Source organism: Lissotriton vulgaris, chromosome 8, assembly GCF_964263255.1.
Source record: "Lissotriton vulgaris chromosome 8, aLisVul1.2, whole genome shotgun sequence".
Lineage (NCBI taxonomy): Eukaryota > Metazoa > Chordata > Amphibia > Caudata > Salamandridae > Lissotriton > Lissotriton vulgaris.
The window spans coordinates 1,508,262,645-1,508,284,059 of record NC_141696.1 but is presented as its reverse complement, the minus strand read 5'-3'; the positions used below and the strand labels follow the sequence as shown (position 1 = coordinate 1,508,284,059).

General features: G+C 44.5%; 1 protein-coding gene across 5 annotated transcripts in view; it reads left to right on the top strand.

Moving 5' to 3' along the window:
* Positions 1-21,415, top strand: part of STXBP5L (syntaxin binding protein 5L) — a 1,891,501-nt gene that overhangs the window by 1,383,239 nt on the left and 486,847 nt on the right. For 3 of the 5 annotated variants that reach the window (XM_086935624.1, XM_086935621.1, XM_086935620.1), the window contains exons 18-19: positions 10,304-10,455; positions 13,716-13,787. In XM_086935624.1, coding sequence (XP_086791750.1) covers positions 10,304-10,455; positions 13,716-13,787 — 224 coding nt within the window. The remainder of the gene's footprint in view (positions 1-10,303; positions 10,456-13,715; positions 13,788-21,415) is intronic. The other 2 variants (XM_086935625.1, XM_086935622.1) reach the window with 1 other exon arrangement.

Here is a 21,415-nt window from a genome sequence, read left to right as displayed (position 1 = left end):
TCCAAACAAATGTTGGGGTCTTTCAACGACAAACTCTACCTGACCCTCCGCATTCAAACAGCTTTGGAATGGTGGGCTCACCTTCCAAATATCGCAGCCGGTCGGCCCTTCCAGGAAACAGCTCCTATGCTTACCCTCACAACGGATGCTTCCTTGGAGGGTTGGGGGGCACACCTTGATGGAATGCCTGTCAAGGGCAAATGTACTGCAGCTCAACGCACATGGCATATAAATCGTCTAGAACTCTTGGCCATCTTCCTTGCCCTAAAATATTTCCGAATGCTGATACAAGGCCAATCGCTGCTGGTGCGAACAGAAAACACCACCAGCATGCACTACCTCAACAAGCAGGGAGGTACGAGATCTCTTCTGCTTTCCAAGCAGGGGCAATAAATCTGGAATTGGGCGATTCAACACCAGGTTCACCTGACAGCAATTCACGTGCCGGGCGTCTCCAACACCCTTGCCGACTGTCTCAGCAGATCTCTGGCGGACAATCACAAGTGGGAACTCCACCAACCCACTCTGGAGTACATATTTCGCCAGTGGGGCCAACCACAGATGGATCTGTTTGCGACCTCAACCAACCGCAAATGCCTACGCTTTGCAAGTAGGCATCCCCATAGAGAGTCGAGCGGGAATGCGTTTTCGATCAATTGGTCGAGCGAATTCGTCTACGCTTTTCCCCCGCTCCCTCTCGTTCTGAGCCTGCTGCACAGGATGAAGCTTCAACCATGCCACGTCATACTGATTGCGCCCAGGTGGCCACGTCGCCCATGGTTCACGGACCTCCTCCTATTGTCCCAGTGCGATCCGATACCTCTTCGCCCTTTGCCTCACCTGCTCACCATGAACCAAGGACGGATTTGCCATCCGGATCCGGCATACCTCCAACTGCATGCTTGGAACCTGAACACAATGAGTTTGCAGGTCTGACTATCATTCAGGAGTGTAGGAAAGTGCTGGCTCATGCACGTGCTCCTTCCACCATTAAAACATATCAATTGAAATGAAAGCGTTTTTGTGTTTGGTGTCACAAGGAAGCCCTTGATCCAATGCACGCCAAGCCAGGGCAAATCCTGCCTTTTTTCTTATCTCTAGCGAAGTCAGGACTTTCTCATTCCACTCTTAAAGTCTTTCTGGCAGTGATTTCCCGCTTTCGTCAAGATGGCACCACATCTCTGTATTCCTCTCGGATCATTCGACAGTTCTTCAGAGGCCTCTTTCGAATGTATCCGCTCATACGTTGTCCGCCGCCTTCGTGGCGCTTGAATCTGGTTTTATCTCAGCTCCTCCTACCTCCTTTTGAACCCATCAATTCAGCGGACTTAAAATTCCTCACGTGGAAGGTTGCTCTTCTACTCGCGCTTACATCATCTAGGCGAGTAAGTGACATCCAAGCATTCACAATTCAACCTCCATTTCTTCAATTCTCCAAGGACGCTGTTACTTTACGGACAAATCCGAAATGTATTCCCAAAGTTCCTTCGGATTTCCATCTGAATGAGCCCGTCATTCTCAGAACTTTCTTCCCAAACTCTCAGTCTCCCGCTGAGCGTTCTCTGCATTCCTTAGATTTAAACCGTTGCCTGAAATTCTACATCAAGCGCACCGCTCCTTTTCGAAAATCAGACCGGCTCTTTGTAGCCTATGGCCGAATATGCAAAGGACAGTCAGTTACTAAGCAATCCATTACTAGATGGATTTCTTCTGCCATCTCTTTCTGCCATTGCCGGGCCGGAAAGCCTCTCTCTGCTCCGGTGCGAGCACACTCGACAAGGGCTGTGGCATCATCTACCGCCCTCTTTGCTGGAGTGCCTCTGCGCCAGATCTTCAGAGCTGCAACGTGGTCGAGCAGACACACGTTTACGAGACACTACTGTCCGCTGGGCCAAGCTGTGCTACGAAATCTTTTTAACTAAGGTGAGCCTCTGTTGCTTCCGGCCTCCTGTCATAAAAGGTTTTGACTATGCTATATTAATTATGCTATGGTTTTACTTACCTGGTTTTGAAAAGCCTTCTACGACTCTTTACTGCTTTCTACTCTTATTCAAGCATGTGAATCTATGTAAGACACCCCTAATACTGGAGAAGAACATTAGTTACTTACCTGTAAACTGTGGTTCTCCAGTATTGGTGTCTTTCATAGATTCACATGCGACCCACCCTTCCTCCCCTCAGAGGCTCTCTTCTCCTCATGCACTCTTGGTCACTTTGGTGCTACGAAAATCTGAAGGCTTGAGCTTCTAAGGAGAAGGTTCTAGAGGGTGCTGTTGCCTGATTGGCTGGAATGTGGACTATTATAATGACTATGATATGTTACTAAAGTGAATCCTCCCTTTAAGGCTTCTATGGGCCTTTTTTTCAGTTCTATGGTACTTTTAACTTTACGTTATATATTTTATATGTATTACATTTCTTATGTATATGTTTAATTATATATTTTTTTATATATATATATATATATATATATATATATATATATATATCTATACTACTATTATAAAGAGAGAACTGTGTCCTTTGAGCCAGGTAAACTCGAAAAATACACCACCAATCAAAACACACAAGACATCTTTGAAAACCTCAGGGCAAGCAGAAGGACATAGGCTATTAAAAATAAAAAATATACGTTGTTTAAAAAATGTAGAGATAAAAATAAAGTAGTCCCTTGCAAGTAGCGCCGGCTGCGATGTCTGCGTGATGACATCATTTGCGCTCCCAACACTTCCTGAACACTTCCTGAAATGGCATCGAAGATCGTGACCTGCTGGGAGGACTGCCGCGGCCCTGCTTGCTGCTGGGCAAAGTGGCGGCCTGTGCGGGCGGGGTGCCTGGATCGGGACCGGCGGCTGAGGTAAGGATCAGGCTCTCTGGGACACGGGCGGGAGGGGGCCGGGCCGGGCCGGGGCGGGAGGGTGCCGGGCCAGGCGGGAGGGGGCCGGGCCGGGCCAGGCCGGGAGGGGGCCGGGCCGGGCCGGGGTGGGATGGGGAGGGGGCGGGAGGTTGGCCCTGAACAACGGCGGCTGAGGTGCCTTACCTCCGGGACACAGACAATGTTGTGGCGGGCGGGGGCCGGGCAGGAGTGAACGCAAGCCTCAAATGCTGCCCCCAGCCCCTTTCTGCCCCAGGCAACGCTGGGGCGGGCTGCTAGTATATATATATATATATATATATATATAATATATAATATATATATATATATATATATATATATATATATATATATATATATATATATATATATATATATATATATATATATATATATATATATATATATATAAAAACCAAATCCTGGATTGAATAAAGCAAACTCCTTCACCAGGAACGGACCACCACAAAAGGTTTAAAGTTCAGTGCAATTTATTGAAGCCTTCTCACAACATTACGCGTTTCAGCCGGCCTTGATCACAATATATATTTTTACTACTATTTTATGTACTGTGGGACTCCCACTTCGACGACGGGGAATATTCAAGCCTGTGAATCTATGAAATACACCAATACTGGAGAACCACAGTTTACAGGTAAGTAACTAATGTTCTTAATGTGCATGAGTTATGTACACATCTGTTAGGAGCCAGCTGATCACTGCCTGCTGTGAGAGCAATCACCATATACAAAGAAGTTGTCTGCACTGCAGAACGGAGATGACGTTCTTAAAATGAACCACCTCAAAGTGATTGCTGAACTGTAAATGTGTATTCACATCCCCTGTCTTAATATCATATATACAATTCAGACCCAAACTTTCCAATTTTGTTACAGTTCTGAGTTGCTTCCCTGACCAAGAAAATGGGTACTCTGCAGAGCACTCGAAGAGCTGCTTTGATCCAGGGCTGGAATCGCCAATAACCAGTTTGCCAGATGTGAGGAGTGAGGAGACGTCACCTGAAAATTGTGCTTTTTGATGGAGGAGCTGTGGGTCTGATTGAGACTTGAGAGCTTGCCTGCTTGCTGAGAGGGGAAAAGGGTGCGCCAGCCTCATGTTTTCCAAAGAATATCATACAATAATTAATACATTTATTGGGGTTCCCAATCAAAATTCTTTCCCCATTGGTCTGATGAGATGTCACCCAAATAGTTCGCCCTCCCATCACAGCACAAAAGATAGATTAATGGACCAGCCCACTCCTGCCATTTCAGGCTTTCATTACATTTTGCCCTTACAAATAGAATTGGCACCTTTCACAAAAATGCTTACTCGTACGTTGTAGGTAACAAACCTGACACAAGCAATCCATTGACCTTTACCTGCGAAGAAAAAAGGCCAGGTTAGACTTAATACTTTTACTCATCCGTCTTCATCAGTCTGGTAGGAAGCCCCTCTGAGGCTCCCAAGCGGAGCTGGGGACCCCTTTGGATCTATCAGTGTCCTTGTTGCTATTGTCATCTGATCCATCGATTACAACGTAGTCCCGCAGGAGGCTGTGGATCTTCTTGCAGCCAGCCAGAGTTGATGGCTCCTTCTCTACTACCATGACGTTTCTGGGAAACAGAAGAACATCTTTAAAACAGCACAGGGACCTCCGGCAGCCCTGGAGGTCTCTGAATGTGTGTGTCTTGAAAACAAACCATGCATTACAAACTCTATACTTAAAAGGCCCTCAGCAGGTCCTAGGAGTAGGTGTACCCCCGGAAGAGGTGGTGGGTCATCTCATCTGTAGTGCATCCTCTTCGGCAAATCTTGAAGCGGTTCAGACCTCTGCATGCATAAAGGCTCTCACTGACAGATCTCCTTGGATTGCTATCCAGGCAATGCCCTAGTGGCTTCTGAAGGTGACATTCATCTACACGTGGTTCACTGTTACAAAGGGGAAGGTGCTGATCTGTTCGCTGATATCCTGTGCATGTATCTGTCATTCGACGATCTTCAGAGTCTATTGGTCTGGGATAGCAGCATTCAAGCCAAACTCCTTGTCACACTTCTCCACTTCTCTGTAGTACAACAGGACATCCCAGTTGTAGGGGCCATGCTTGTCAACTCTGCCCATCCACAGTGCCTCAGTTTCAACAGAAGAAAGAAGCATGCCATCAGAAAACCGGTGTGCCCCTCATACATTGCCACATGAAGATCTCCCTTGGGATTGTGTGCGGTGTTGGGCACTCCTTTGCTTCCTTGTCATGGGACTTGAACATCACCTCTGGCCTGACTCTGTCCATATTGGAGTTCCAAATGAAGCAGAAGATCACCCTTGTGATGGCCTTTGCAGTTTTTGGTTGTATCGGCCAGACTTGGGCTATGGACTGGAGCACTGCAGCATCTTGTTTCCGCAGGACCAGTGTATCCCCCTCGATTGTCATCTTCTTGAGGCTCCAGTCCCAGTTTCTGCCTGGTCTCCACCAGTCGCTCATTTCACATTCGGCATCTTCTCTGCTGTTCCTTCTCCTCCAAATCGGGCACCAAGTATCTTTACAAGGTCCTGCTTGGTGGGGAAGGGAACTGTGTATCAGTGGGTGGTGCAGTGGCTGAAGGGCAGTGTTTTTGGCTTGCTTTCACAATCTTAATGCATGTCTTCTCAAGTGCCTTCACTGAGTGCCTGCCTCCACAGAAAACTGAACCATCGTGCAAGTAAAGGGAGCACTTCACTTCACCTTTCCCGTTGCTTCCTGGTACTGACACAACTTTGATTTTCCTATTCTGTCTGAGCTCTACAATACAAGAAACAGAAATGGTTAAAGTAAACATCCCTGCCTAATCTCCAAGTGGAGTGGAGTCAGTTTACTAACAGTTAACTAAATCTATGCTAGAGATGTCTTTATATATTGTGCTCACCACAATGCAGAAGAAATCTCCCAGTTCCACTGCCTTGAGTATCCAACTCATGAAGTCATGAGAGACATGATCAAATTCTTTCTCCTGGTTGAGCCTGATCAAGGCTGCCCTAGACTTTCAGCTTCTGACCTACTCCGTGATGTCCTGTCTGCAATTTGGTGACCCGGTATATCACAAGACTGGTCATGGTTGGCTGTCTTTGCAATTAGTTTCTTGACATTGTTGGACATTACCTTTGCTAGTATTTTGTATTCCACATTCAGGAGCCAGATTGGCCTCCTGTTCTTGAGGGCTTCTCTCTAGCCCACTTGGGTCAGTCCTTTACCCTTTCCACCCTCCTCCTCACCCCACTAAGGAGAAAGGAAGACTTCATCGTCTTGACTCCAAAAGAGCAATCAGCTTTTGCATTGATAGAACCTGTGAGTTCAGACTTTATGACCAACTCTTAGTGGGATATGTTGGAAAAATAATAGGAATGCTGCTCATGAAAGGTCGCTGTCCAGATGGATCATCTTGTGTATCAAGATATGCTACTTTTAAACACACAAGGATCCCCCTCAAAGTATTCACACTCATTCTACCAGAGACAAATCCTCTACTTCTGCCCTATCTAGAGGGGTTACTCTAGCCGACATCTGCAAAGCTGCAACATGGTCCTCCCTTCACACTTTTTCAAAACGCTACTGTTTAGATTCCAAAGTGAGAAGGGATGGCCAATTCGCCCATTTAGTTCTTCCAGACGTCTTGGTCTAGTACGCCAGGCTCCCACCTCTGAGTGTGGTACTGCTTGGGGACTCTATTCAAAAGGTGAGGAATCTGAAGGTAGATGTTTCCATCAGAAGAACAACTTACTTGCCTTCAGTAATGCTTTTTCTGGTGGATACAATATCTACCTGCAGATTCCTCAGTGACCCACCTTCCTCCCCGTAGTATGGATTGCAGTACCAAGAGTTTGTTTATAGCTTAAAGCTATATTGCATATATGATATGAATATACATCTGATTTCTTATACTTGTGTTGAACATATGAGAATTGCACCTATCGTCGGTATTTCAGTATCATCTGTGTGTCTCGAAGGCTTTATAAAAAATGGATGGTAACTCACGTCAGCATGCTAACGGGGGCACTTTATGGCTCTAGTGACTTCACGCAGTGCTGCGTGCAGGTTTAAAGTGGAGCCTGCGCCCTCTACTATTGTGGAAGTGCTATTGGAGAGTTATTGCATCCAGTCTGGCACCTGGATATTCAAAAGATGGGAAATCTGCAAGTAGATATTGTATCTATCAGAAAAAGCATTGCTGAAGGTAAGTACCTTGTTCGTATATGCACAAACCTCCTCAAGTATTGTTTTCTAGTGTGTTGCTCCACTGACATTGATATTTTGCTTCTTCCTACTGCAGCATTGAATTGTATGCTTTAATATGAGTGGCCGGGTAAAGCATGAACACAACACAACTGCAAAGAATGCTAGCTGTATCAGTTGCTCTTCTAGCTAAAGCCCAAAGAACAAAACATTTCTATTCAATGGTCAAATAATGCAGCCTTAACCCACCTTATTCCCTAGGTTATAAACCCACATTCCTAGATATTTTAGAACTGTTCTAGCAAAGTTTTTCAATGAAGTGTCTAGCAAATATATTAATCAGTAGCTAGCTGGGTCTGTTTGTAGTGAGTCGCAGTTTACAAAAAGCCTCATTGATATTCATGAGAAGGTGGATTGTGGCCCGCCATGATTTCTTCTGTTAAGAACCAGCCTATTAGTACATAGGTTGGTTCTTAAAATTCACTACTGGTCGCAGATTGCTACCAGTACTTTACGACCAGTAAATGTTACATCTTGCCCCTTGTTGCTCCAGAATAATGAAAATCATGACTCAATGCTTTAAAGAAATTGTAGTACAGAGTGTTGGGTAGGGTGTCCACCATCCAGGAACCAGCGATAGGGGTGTCTCTAGATGCGACCATGGCCTTTTATACTGTTGAGTGGCTATACTTGCTGGCAGGACTTGCCAAACTGGGATTCGGGTCGGGTTTTGTTCAGTGGGTGCGCCTTCTATACTCGGGACCCATGGCACAAGTTGTGTAAATAATAAAAAGTCTGACATGTTTACTTTGAGTTAGGGCACCCGTCATGGGTGTCCCCTCTCCCCCCTCCTGTTTGCCCTGGCATTGGAGCCTCTGGCAGCGTGGATCAGGAAGAACCCAGTGGTGCGGGGTCTGCGCTGGTCCCCGGACTGGGAGGACTGCATATCGCTCTACGCGTATGATTTCTTACTGTACCTGGCCTCCCTCAGGAAATCATTGGCAGCAGTACTGAATATACTGGCAATATTTGGTAGATACTCAGGATTCTCTATTAAGTGGGGTACATCTCTCCTATATGTCCTCAAGGGTGATCCCCCCTTACCGCTGCAAAATTGCCCAATCCGAACTATCCCGATATGCTTTAAATACCTTGGGGTCTTTATCTCCTTAGATCCGGTGCTCCGCTTCACCCATAACCTCCCACCTCTCCAGCGGCTTAAGCATGACATTGCGAGCTGGAGGGCGCTTCCACTTTCTTTACTGGGCAGGGCGGCACTCTTCAAAATGATGTTGCTTCTATGCGCCTTGCAAAATTCGATGGATGTGGTCCCAATGACATATTTCAGAGATATTGAAGGCCTTCAGAGGGAACTGTTATGGGACGGTAAGCCCTGTATTCCATTAAACAAGATCACATTAAACTGGTACGACGGGGAAATCAGCCTTCCTGATATTAAAAATTACTATTGGGCAGCTCAGCTAGCTAAAATTCATCATGGTACATACGGTGGACCTGATGACCCTGGGTATCTCTTGGACAGATGGGTCTTACCAGGTGGGAACTATACCAGGGCACTATACTCCAAACCTAATCGATACCCGTTGATGGGCCCCACCAAACACTCAGTCCACTGCTGGCATACAGCCACTAAAGAACTTGGCTTGGGACAGAAACTAACATTGGCAACTTTCCTATGGGACTCTGAAATACTGGGTGGCCTGTGGAAGTCGAAGGGATTTGACAAATGACACCTCAATCGCACATTGTCAGAGGCACTTCAGCCCCTGACTCCTCTCAGTTAGAAGACAGGCTACTAGATGGTCATCTGCCTGAAGAAATCATATCCATAAAACTGTTCAATAATATGGAGGACCCTCTACAGGCCTTGTGGGACAAATGGGTAAGTGATGGTATTAAGATGGATGACGAGGAGTGGCAGGAGGCGGTCTCCTCCCCCAGAGTGGTAGCGATTCTAGCTAGTCTCCGACTAGTGCAGCTTAAAATTTTTCATAGAGTTTACCTGATGAGCCCCGTCTGTGCGGATGGGAAAAGCTGAGGTAGGGGGATGTAGAAGAGGATGTGGACAGTCAGGCACATTTATGCACATAATATGGGAATGCGACTACATACAACCCTATTGGCGTCAAATACATGACACATTGAGCGAAGTGCTCACAACAGTTCTCTGCCCAGAATCACGTCGATGCCTTCTAAATGTTTGGGGGCCCACTGATTTGACTAGCTGCCACACAATGGGTCACATCAGGATTAATGGTGGCAAAGAAAAATATTGCACAGTTGAGGGGATCTACGCATCCGCCGTCTCTAGAGTCTTGGGAAAGGGGCCTTGATTGGTGCATGTTTAGGAAAAAGATTGCCTACATAGCCCGGGGCTGCCCCCCGCAAATGGTCCAGACTTTGGAGCCCGTGGAATTCCTACAGGGGTGAAATTTGTAGCCCGCCACGTCACATGGAACAGGAAGATCCCCCTACGCCGTATTTAATTTTATTTTGCACTATTGTAATGAACTGTACCATGGTGCAAGTACTGTAACCTTTCTTTTTGTATCCTCTGTACTGTGAAATTCTATTGTCGATGATTGTTAAATAAAAACAGAATTATTTAAAAAAAAAAAAATTTGTAGTGGGGATTTATGTCTGTGGATGCTTTGTCAAGTTCACTTCATGGCAGAAGGTTACTTTGACATATTTTCACTCATATAACAAACATGAGATGCTCCTGTGCTTTGTAATTTCCTGTGTAGGGATTCCATTTGTACCATTTCGTACTGCCTTGGCTTGCTTCATAAAGTTCTTATCTTTAAGCTGTCTCTCACGAGATCCTGTTGCAGCAGCTGGAAGAAATAGGGATAACAGGCACCATCTAGAAGTGGCTAAGGTCCTTCTATATGGATAGACAGCTAGCAGTCTACCTGCCCCCCCCCCCTATACTTCAGAATTTAAAGAAGTGGATTGTGGGGTGGCCCCCTCTTTGTCAGTCTTAATTAGTCTTTCTACTTACTGTTGACTCAACTAGAGCCGGTACGCTCCTGCTTCCGTCCTCTATAACATTCCATTAATTCATTCCAGCACTTGACCAATAAAGTAAATGAAATGAAACTGAGAAATGTAAAGTAATAAGTACTGAGGCCGGTTTTGAACTGCTTGCTAAACTTTAAATTGTCCTAATTCTTTAATATTATTTTTCTCTTCTCAGTGTTGCTTTTGGAAACTGCAATGGTCTGGCTGTGGTGGACTTTATTCAGAAGACCGCGTTGCTGAGCATGGGGACCGTTGACTTGTACGGTTCTAGTGACCCCTACCAGCGCCAGCCTCGATCACCCCGCAAAAGCAAGCAGTTCACTGCAGGTAAGAGCTATAAGTTCGGTAATACAATGTGAGCCTTCTCAATTACTTCATTTTTGGAGGATGAAGAGCAGAACGCATCAAGGCACATTTGTGCGCATCACCCAGAATCTGTATTGTCTGCTCTGATGTTGGCATTTGTGTAGAATAGATTGCGTAAAGTGCTTTAGTGCTGACTTCAGATTAGAATGCCTCAGATAGGCCAGTTGGATTCTTGTGCACAAAAGGGGTACTGTGCCCTCCAACAAGCGGAACAAAGAGACAACCTTACATAATTAATCATCTCATTAAGCCAATCCAAGAAAAGGTAAAGTTGGAAAATCATGGTCCTGTTGTAATTTCGGAATTGGCTAAGTAATGTATTGGCCTTTAGACACCCTGGTGTGATGTGCAGTAAATGTGCTTAATCCTTGACTAAAAGTAAGGAACCCGATGAAATGCACCATAGAACCCAAAGTATGAAAATGGGCAATGCTGCGGCCATGCACGGATCTTGTGGATTCCATCTCATCCTCATAATACCGCTAGTAGAAGTGATGGAGAAGGGATTCAGTGCTTCCATCTCTGCTGAACAATCTACCTGCGCTCAATGAAAGGCAGCTCGCCATCATAAACTACACCTTTTTTAAAAACATCTATCAATGTGAGTTTATGTTTCCTTAGATGCTAGCAGAGAGTCGTTATGGTTAGGGATTCTTTATTGAGGTTTGCAACCTTAAAAACAGTCTTAATATTAGATTTCAAGGAGATGTCATGGAGATGTCATCATAGTTTGTAATTCACAAATACACACTCTTTATGTTTCATTACTTTCCACCTTTTGATTGTCAGCTGGTTGTGCCTTCTTCCAATCACTGACCTGCAAACAGAATTGAATCTCTTTTGTATGACTCATCTCTCATTATCTGGCCATTCCTTACCAACTCCTTTTCCTCCATTGCTCTCTTGTGCCTTCCACAAAAGACCAACAATAGAAACAACAACTGCATTTTTTAGGACTCAAGTAAGCAGACACTATGACTCCATATTTTGAGCATACATAAATGCGTCAATTCTCTGTGAATGCATCTTCTGGTTCATCAGTGATATTGAAAAAGAACAGTGTTTGGCATGGATCTGTTAAGTCCCAAATCCAAATTGTCATGCTCACCCCTGACTGTGTAAATTACCTCTAGTTAGATTTATTGTTTGTAAATTTATCTCACATGGGTATCTTGAAACTCTTGCATGGATCCGGCACTCTTGAGTCAGCCTTGGACATCCTTCCTGTAGGACTTATTTAATACCAGGAGCAGTTAAGGGCGGATAGACCTATGTTTGGCTCTTAACTCGTTGGTAACCTGTGACTGTGAAATACTCAAGGAGACAAACACAGTCCAGCGTACTGGTAGTTGTAATCTGCAATTGGTTGTTTTTATATTAGTGAAAGTTGTAGCTCTCCATTAAAACATTGTAACAGTCCAATTTTTTTCATAAAAATGAATTTACCCTATTGTCCTAAAGTTCTGAATGAGAAACCACAACCATCCTACTTTGTTGATGGTAAGTCTGAATAGGCATCAAACACCCATGCTGCAGTCAGTTTAAGAAGTCTTTACATTTAATTAAGCTGCCATAAGAGATACAGAGACAAATCCAAATAACACACTTGTGGGCAGAACCTCTACTACCAACAATCCTCCAAAACCTTAATATCTTTGGTATAGAGTGAACCTCCACTTAGTTCAGATCACTCAGCTACATATGAACAACATGACACGGTGCAAAGATGGTGCTTCCTTGGTGACGTGTACTTTGACCTTGTGAATCTTGAATAAGGGAACCATTACTGAAGGGCACTGAAAGGTTCGGCAATAAACATGATTGTCCCTATTAGTTTGTTCACCATACGTTGCGGAGGATCTATATCATCATTTAGCCCCATATGACAAACACTACCTGACTGCGATTTATTTTCCTTTTACGAAAAGAATGTCTCGGAGATGATCTTCCGTTATGTCAACCTCGCATCTGAAACTTAGATGGTTCTGCCAGAGGTATTCATTATGCCTTACTTCAGATATAAGAGAGCACACCATTTCCATCGGAAAAAGGACTTGTCCATCCTTTTTTTTTTGCCAAGACCAACGCCAAGCTCTTGCTAAACGACAATACATAGGTTTTATGATCCGATGCCTTTCAGCATTAACCCTCCCCAACAGTGAGGGTTCTCGATCGAATATCCATACAGTAAGTTGATGTCCACAACATGCCTGAAATGATAACTACTGCTACTACTTTGTAACCTGTTGATATGGATTAGTAAACGGAGTGAGAAAGGATGCAACACAAAAACAATCCGCATCATTTAATATTCAGTATCTCCTAATCCAAGGACTACCTTGGCTACTGATTACATGCTTTTGTAGAGTGTTTCCTTTTCTCTATGGGAACAGTGGCAAAAATACACATGTGGGACGTATGTGCAGTAAGACTGTGGGCTGTATACAGCAAGGCACCACAGGGCATTAGAGGTCTATGCACCTCTGGCAGCATCTTCTGATGGGATCAATTTTTGGACTCAGCCTTCTAAAGAAGTATTGCCAACAAACAGCAACTCGAAAGGACTTCACAGATTGATGTTAAATGGAAGGTAACAGGTTGTGATATAAAATCGTGTCTTTTTTCACGTGGGAACAGGTCAACTGATTGTCACTGAAAGTTGCTGTTGTGATCCAACTGAATTCAATGTAACCATTCACGCTCATTAGTGATAGTTGATCATCTAGAAAAATTAGAGAAAAAGTTAACATTCCAACACATATCAGTTAAAGCATGTTCTACAGGAGGAGAAGGAGCAGACATCTCTTTAAAATAATTACTGAAAACACCTAGAATAGAATAGTATCCATGGCACCAGACATGTTAGCTTTTGACAAATTAGCATTTGGTCATCTGTAGATCATAGTCACTCATCAAACAGAAGAAGTGGAAGATATCGACACCTGCACCAATAAACATATGTGACATATCCTACCTGCTTCTTTGCTTTTCACCCTCCAGCCCACTCCACCCACTCGCTCATCAGTAACATGCATATCTGATACTAATGTGCCTACCTTGAGAGCTCAGTAGTACGATGTCGGCGGAGATGTCTGCACCATGGCTGTTTCAGATGGGGATTATGAATATCACCTCCTTTCACTTTAGTCTGTGTTTTTTTCTCTTTTTCCTGCCTGCTGCTGATGCTGTTGCTGATGCTGATGTTCTGGCATGTCCCCAAGACAACTTTTGCATGCGTGGCCTGTCTAACTTTTACCCCGATTTAACGAAACGGATCCGTACGTCCTACCAGAGTAAGTTCTAAGAAGGTTAGGCACCCGCGTCCATGCCGTTCATGCTATGCCTGCCTTGCGTCCATTCGTGTGTGCCTCGTGATGTGTTTTCCTGAAACACATGTGCCCTGCATGCATTTGTTACCTTTTGGTTTGTCTTTGTTTCCAATGTAAACCTGGTATGTGTTTACATGGCTTTATCTGGACATGGCAAGTGATGTTTCTCAATGGCACAATAATGCCTGGCTGCAAACATCTGTGCTTGTTTTTGGTGTTATTCTCAGCATGTTCATGTCACATCATTGCTGTTAATACCCCTAGTGTAAAAAAAGTTGTTGTCCTGGTGCAGTTAAAAGTAATTACGTTTGCACCATAAGTACTATTTGCTTTACATTTCTTTTGATCTTTCTTTGCATTTCCCCTCAGACAACTTCAAACAAGAGCATGTGTTATTGGGTAATTAAACATATATTTTACTCTCCACTCTCTCACTTGACCTGCTCCAGCTACCATTATTTTGGCACCCAGTGACACCAGAAAGTAGAATACGTTGGGGACAGCCTGGTGGCGTAGCACGGGGGATGTGGGACATTATGCAAAAAAGGAAATTGCCCACAGTTTGGCTACCATTCAAGTAATGTGGTTTTCTCAAATGCCCATGCCCCGGTGTCCACTGCACCTCTCACACTAAGGATAGCTACGCCTCCACCATGGCCTTCAGAGTCCCTTATGATGTCATTAGACACAACAGAACATTCCTACCCAGAAAGAGTTGAATATGTATTGTAGTGCCTTGAGCATTCACTAGATCCACAAGACAAGCCCCCTTCCTGATGCCACAGCACATAAGTAGCTCTTGAGTCATTTGGTGGAAGCGGAGGAAGCAGCATTTGAATTGTTCTAAAAGGTTTTCATGACCTCACGTTTGAGAAGTTTCTCAATGAACGACTTAGTTATTGAAAAACCTTGTTAGATATGGTCAAAGAAGATCTCCACCAAAGACTACTAGGGCTTGTATATTGCTGACTTTATTCGCAGTGTGCTAGTTAAATGAAGTAATTGTCACATCAGAACTAAAACATTTTTTCCTAACAGGTTTCTGAAGATAAATTTGAGAAAGCCATGAAGCAAAAACTATTGGTACTTCTGTTGTGTTGGGACAAATCACTGCATTTTATAAGAATTACATATAGTTTTAATCGTGGCGATGACTGGGGTCAACGGAAGAAATTGGTAGAGATAAATCCCGCAGGGTAACGTAGTGTACAAGCTGTCACATTCCAGCTCAGTCAATGCCCAGACTATCCGGAATTGCTTAAGAAATCAAGCTAAGGTTGTCCTCATGGAACACTGCCAACAAGGACTCGTAATGTAAACACTTATTTCATATTTTATTTAAACCCTGGCATACGTGCTGTCATCCTCGACTCTGGCAGCCAGTGATTTTTGTTCACGAATACTATCACAAACTTTTCATTCAATAACCTCGATCTTGATCAACCATCGATGTGACTACAGGCTGCCTCCTCTCTCATAGGCATCCGCTTCAACAAGTATACTGATCCAATGCTGTTAAATAGCTGTGATTGATATACTCACCAGAGAAAGTGTATTATCAATAATTGCTTCTTGCCAGAGGGTTCCTCCAACCTTCATTGTTCTATAGCCAAGTCTAAGATGGACCGGGAAACATCATTTTCCACGAAGGCATTACCACTACTAACGTTTACCCCGTGACACTTATCACGCAAACGTCTTTAAAACGAGGGTGCCTTCCACAACGTCTTTACCACGGGCTGGGGGGGAGACGTGGTATTTCTTCAAGTCGTTCTGCATGGGCTTGGGGGGGGGCAGAGGGGGGGGGGCTCAGAGGGGGGCTGGGGGGGTCTCCCCCCCAAAAAAATAACAAGCAGGTTACTTTGAAAAAAAACGAACATAATTTTAGAAGGAAAAGGAAAGAGCCTCCCCCAAAGACGTGCCGTGTACGTCAAAAAAGCAGTCCTTTTTTTATTTTGGTATACGTGTTTTGACGCTTGTTTCCATGGAGGATGGAAGTAAGGGCTCGTAGAGAAAGACGTGCAGGTAAGACGTTTCTACGCGTAGTAAAATCCTACGTTGTAAATACCAGCGTGGTAAAGACACTTGCGATGTAAAATTTGCGTGGTAAAGCCATGCGTGGTAATTGAAATCGTGGTATAATCATATATTCAGATGGACCGCAAGGATGATATGGTATAATACGATAAGACTTCCAGCTGGCTCCTGAAATCCCATTCATGGTAAGAGTGGATACCGTAGATGTGCCTTATCGTCTGAAAAACCATTTACCTTAAACCTTCTTACTCCGCATTAGTGACTTCTTGTTGGTGAAGTAACCATGAATTGCCAGCATTTTGGCTTTGTTCTTAGCCAGTTATTTGAAATGTCAAGACTGTGGTTATTATGTGTGAAACTTCCAGAAGTAATTCCTTGCAGTATGAAGTCATGCTTAATTTCTAGAGAATAGTTTCATTTCTTCCAGTCATTCTCCCTCTAGTGTGCTCAGTACCTCTGAGTCAGTAAATTAAGTGGCTCTGTCAAATGTTTAAGCCTTTGGGGACATGAACAGCAACACTCAAACACAACTACTGCTTATAACTATTCAAGTAGACTGTGAAATGCCACCTGTATTCTGTAACTAATGCATTTGGCGACATACAGATGAAGAGATGGATGATCCTATTAGGATACATGTATTGCTACCAAGGTGCTACTTAACAGAAGCAACAGGCACACAGGGCTTTTGAAAAAGATGGGGTTTGGCTTGTGACCTTGTTATGTTATGTTAATATGTTATGTTAATAGGTTTATTAAGCACTCAACTCACCCTGGGGCATCTCGGCGCTGCCTAAAAGATTAAGATCCTGCGAGGGAAGCACAGAAGACCTGAAGAGTGGGTTAGAACAAAAAGACTTTCAGCACTTTTCTGAAAGTGCCATAGCTAAGGGTAGCTCGCGAAGCCTGGGGAAGCTGGTTCCAGTATCTTGGGGCCAGATTTGAAAAGGCTCCGCCCCCGGTCCAGGTGAGACTGATTCGAGGACCCTGTAGCAGCCCCAGCGAGCTAGATCTGAGTCTCCTAGAGGGACAGTATTTAAGCAGTTTACTTTGTAGATAGCGGGGGCCTTTATTGTTGAGAGCATTATAGGTTAAACAGCAGATTTTAAAGAAGGATCTCTTCTATTTACTCGCTAGGTATATCCGTATGGAGTGCTATTGAATTGACCATGCTTTGGGCTGCAAAGTATCTACCTCCATGATTCTGTGGAAGGCAGGCAGTTGTCTAGGGACTGGATCTGATTTTGCTTGTTAGTATGGAATGTGGAATGAAGAAGTCTGTGCTTTCTAAAGATTTTGTTGAGTATGATGAATGAGAATGGAGGTGAACCAGGGTTTGTCTGCTGGATTGGTTTCAGTTTGGTGGCTGTGAGTGGAAGGGACTGTTGAATGTCATTTTAGATTTTGTCAACTTATTTTATGACCAATTGTGACAGTTTTTTGCTTAATTGTTGACATTCGTGGACTATGGGTCCTAGGAAGCTTGGATTTATAGCTTCTGAGATACTTTTCATTGTATCGATGACCTTTCGGTTGGAGTGATCTTTCTCTGCTGTAGACATATCTTTGTGTTTTTTTGTTTTGTTTTTTAAAGAAAACATTTTATTGTCATTTTCAGCATTATAGCAAGACAGAATTACAATTACTACGTATCTAATTCTCCCCCTCCTGTCCCCTTCCATATTCTCATAATTATACATTGGATACCCCATTCAGTGGCCTCAACATTAAACATGCCTTGCTGTATATCAAACTGTCTGTGCCAATTGAACTGCAATAACTCCCTCCCATCTCCATGGTTGCGCCTAGTCCTAAAAAAGAAAGATATGTTGACCCCTTAACGGGCCTTTCTTCTACTTACATAGTGCATTCTCAGTTTATAATCTCATCTGCCTCCCCCTCATTGCGCATCCCCTCCTCACCCTCCCCATTTGCCTCCGAGGTGAGGGCGGGGGGGTTCCTTTTCATCTGCCATCATGAGTGACCATGCTCGGGCATCCTCTTCTATCTTTTCATCCTTCCTAATCTGTGTAATTCTGACTAGTTCCATCGTTACCCATTCATTGAGGTCTTTTAGCCATTCCTCCACTGTCGGGTATCGGAGCTTAGCTTCTCTGCTCTCCTCTTTGCTAGCACCAGCCCCAACAGCACAAATCTTCTGCTAAGTTTTCTTGCTTTTGGCGTGTGAAGCAGTCCCTATGGTACTACCCGTATTGTTTTAGGAATTTTCCTCTCTGTGGCTACTTGCATACAATCTACTATTTTCCCCCAGAATGGCGCCAGTGCTGAGCATTCCCATATCATGTAGATGAAATGCGCATCTGTTTGACCACATCTGGGGCATGCGTTTGTGCATTCTGGGAAGAGTTTGCTTATAGTCAGTGGAGTTAAATTAGTCTGGTATATAATGTTGTACTGTATAAATTTTAATCTCGTGTTAAAGCTTACCCTTTTAACTTCCTTGTGCAGTTTTAGCTACTCCTGGTCTGTTAGGTGTTCACCTAATACCTGATCCCATTGTGCCTGAATTTGAAGGGGCTTCTTCTGGAGGTAATCTCCCACCGCTGTATGTAAATGCGAGGTTAACCTGCGTCCCCCAGCCATGTTAAGCATAGCCTGTAATACCGAGGTGCTGGGTGGCTCTTGTGGAAAAGAGGGCGATATTGCCCGGCCACAGCAGATATCGTCTCATATTATAGGAACTGTCTTCTTCCCAGTTCAAAGGTGTGTTCAGCCTTCTCTCGTGTTATAAATTGCTCATTGCTGTGTAGGTCTCCCAGTGTATGACATTCCCCCTACACCCATTTTTTACATATCTGTGTGTTGTTATCTTGAAACGTGTTTGTAGAGTTGTGGTTGATCCTTTTAATCCAGATTAACTCAGCCACTTTTTGCTTTTTCTTGAGTCATTCTGATGTGATCTGTGTTCCACATTTGCATTTCTTGGAGCTTCAAAGCAAACTTTTTTGATTTGCCAGATTATGGTGTTTAGAAAGTGGAATCTTTGCCCTGATGAAGAACGTGGGACGATACTCTCATTTAAACTGAGTATAAGAGTGTGCTTTCAAAATAGCAGAGAGTGTAGGTTATCCAGTATTATAGGTATCTTTTATAGATTCACATGCCTGAATCATTCCCCGTCGTCGGGGTGGGAGTCCCCATTACATAGAAAGAGTAATGTCATATAGACATATACATAGTAATAGGCCAGAGGCCTCTCATTAGTAACATATCCATGTACTTTTGTAAAAAGGACCAAACTTTGGCCAAGAGCAAATCAGATATCACCACCCTCTAGAACCTTCCTGGAAGGAGCCCTAGTCCCTCAGATTTTCTACCGCACATCGTGCTAAGGGAGTCTCCTCTGAGCTCTGCTCAATTTTTCTGGTATTGACCTTTTTCAATATTTTTCTCTCAGAAATTGTTCTCTGTGAGGAGTTCTTCAGTTGAACATGGCTGCCACACCTAAAAAAGGGCTATTTAGACCCTGTGCCTCTTGTGGAAAAATGAGGCTTCATGTTGATGACAGACATGAGGACTGCCTTTACTGTCTCTACCCTGACCACTCTGCAAAGCATTGCAAGGTATGTCGCACTTTTTCGACCAAAACTCTGAAGGACAGAGAGGGACGCCTGCTGCTCTGGCTCCAGAGACTTAAGGACAAGATCCGGGTTGTCTCTTCAGGGGACAGTGAGTGTTCCATCAAAAATACTCATTCCTCTCCCAAAAGGCCTAGAACGTCATCCCCAGGACCATCTTTGGAGCCACCTCAAAAGAAGACGCCCATGTCTTCAGAGGTTCGTTCAAAGGCCATGGTTGAGAAGGTTTCTCTTCAGGATACTACCTTCAAAAAGCCTCCCATAACATCTTCAGTGGTGGCTGTAACAACGTCGACGACAACAATCTCCACATCGATGGCATCGTCCTTCTCCTCAACTTCGACGACTACTTCAGCCTCGTCGTCGACGGGTAGGTCCATTCCATCTGTAATAATAATTAAAAAATCGACGACGAAGCCCCCGTCGACGAGCGCTTCCTCATCGACGAAACAGAAATCATCGTCGACGACTAAAGCACCATCGACATCGATGAAACCTTCTTCAGTGAAGCCTCCGTCGACAGTTCCATCGTTGCCGAAGCCGTCAACGAAACCATCGACGTCGACACCAGCGTCGACGCTGCCGTCGGCGAACAAAACACCGTCGACAACGCTGCCGTCGACATTTCCATCGTCGACGAGGACACCGTCGTTGACGCCTGCTATAACCGTCGACGTTCCCCCGTCGACGAGCTCGCCGACGACAGGCTCACCTTCATTGAAGTACTCATACATACCCTTCAGGATAACTAAGCGTACTTTGACGCCAGAATTGACGTCACAAGTAGAGTCCAGCCACTGCCACCGGCTCATTTGTTGGACATGGAGGATTCTGAGGATGGCTCACTGTTTCAGACAGCTACCAACCCATCAGAGCTTAACATTAAAATCCATGAAAGTTCTGAGTGTGAAGACCTGGATCAGGAAGGAATGGATTTCCAGGAGGAAGATCGCTCTACTCCTCCTCCACCTTCACAACCTATGGTATGTCTTCCAGCATCCATAGTGACGGATTTACAATTTCTCATTGCAGATTATAAGCAGGGGTTTCCTTCTAATCTGCCTCCTCAAGTAGAGCTGCAACCACAACTTGTGACACCTACCCCTCCACCTCGAACTAGGCCGCCTCCGCTGGTCATTCGACCGGATACTGCTTATTTACCTCCTTTACCGTCATCTGATGACGAAGAGGAAGGAGGAGCACAGGATGAGGAGGAACAGCAGGAAGAAGGAGAACTACAGGAAGACGAATGGAATGAATACCTTATTCCAGATCCGGCCTCCTCTGACAAAGCACAGGCAGACTCGCCTCCGGAAGATATTGGAGGGTTCCATAACATCTTGGAAAGGGCTGCTTCAAAATTCAAAATCCAAATGACCACACAACCTCAGGATTGCTTCCTGTATGACTTTAAAGAGCCATTTCAAAAGGCTGTGAGATCCATTCCTATTATTGAGTATATTTGGGATCAGGGAGTGAATATAATGAAGGATCCTTCCTCTTTGCCTCCAGTCCTACCCAGGCTCGACAAAGTATAAGGCTCCTGACACAGCTCCTGCATGCCTTACAGGTCACACAAAACCAGACTCTGTCATTACCCAGGCTGCGCAGCGTAAATCTAGTAATCCATTGGCGGCGTTGACTGCGCCACCAGATAAGGAGGGTCGTAAACTGGATAATATTGGCAAAAGGTTTTCGTCCATGTCGGCCCTCACTGTACGAGCGACAAACTCATTAGTCCTGTTAGGGTGCTACAACCGCCAAATGTGGGCGGATATTGCTCGATATTTGGGTACTATCCCAGAAGACCAAAAAGAGGAAGCAAAAAAGATTCTCCTTGAGGGCGAACGTTCAGCCTCAGAGATGATCGGCGTGGCGAAGGATATCGCCTTGACAGGATTCAGACAATTGGCAGGGGCTGCGGTCCTAAGGCGCCAAGGATGGCTTAAGGCCACA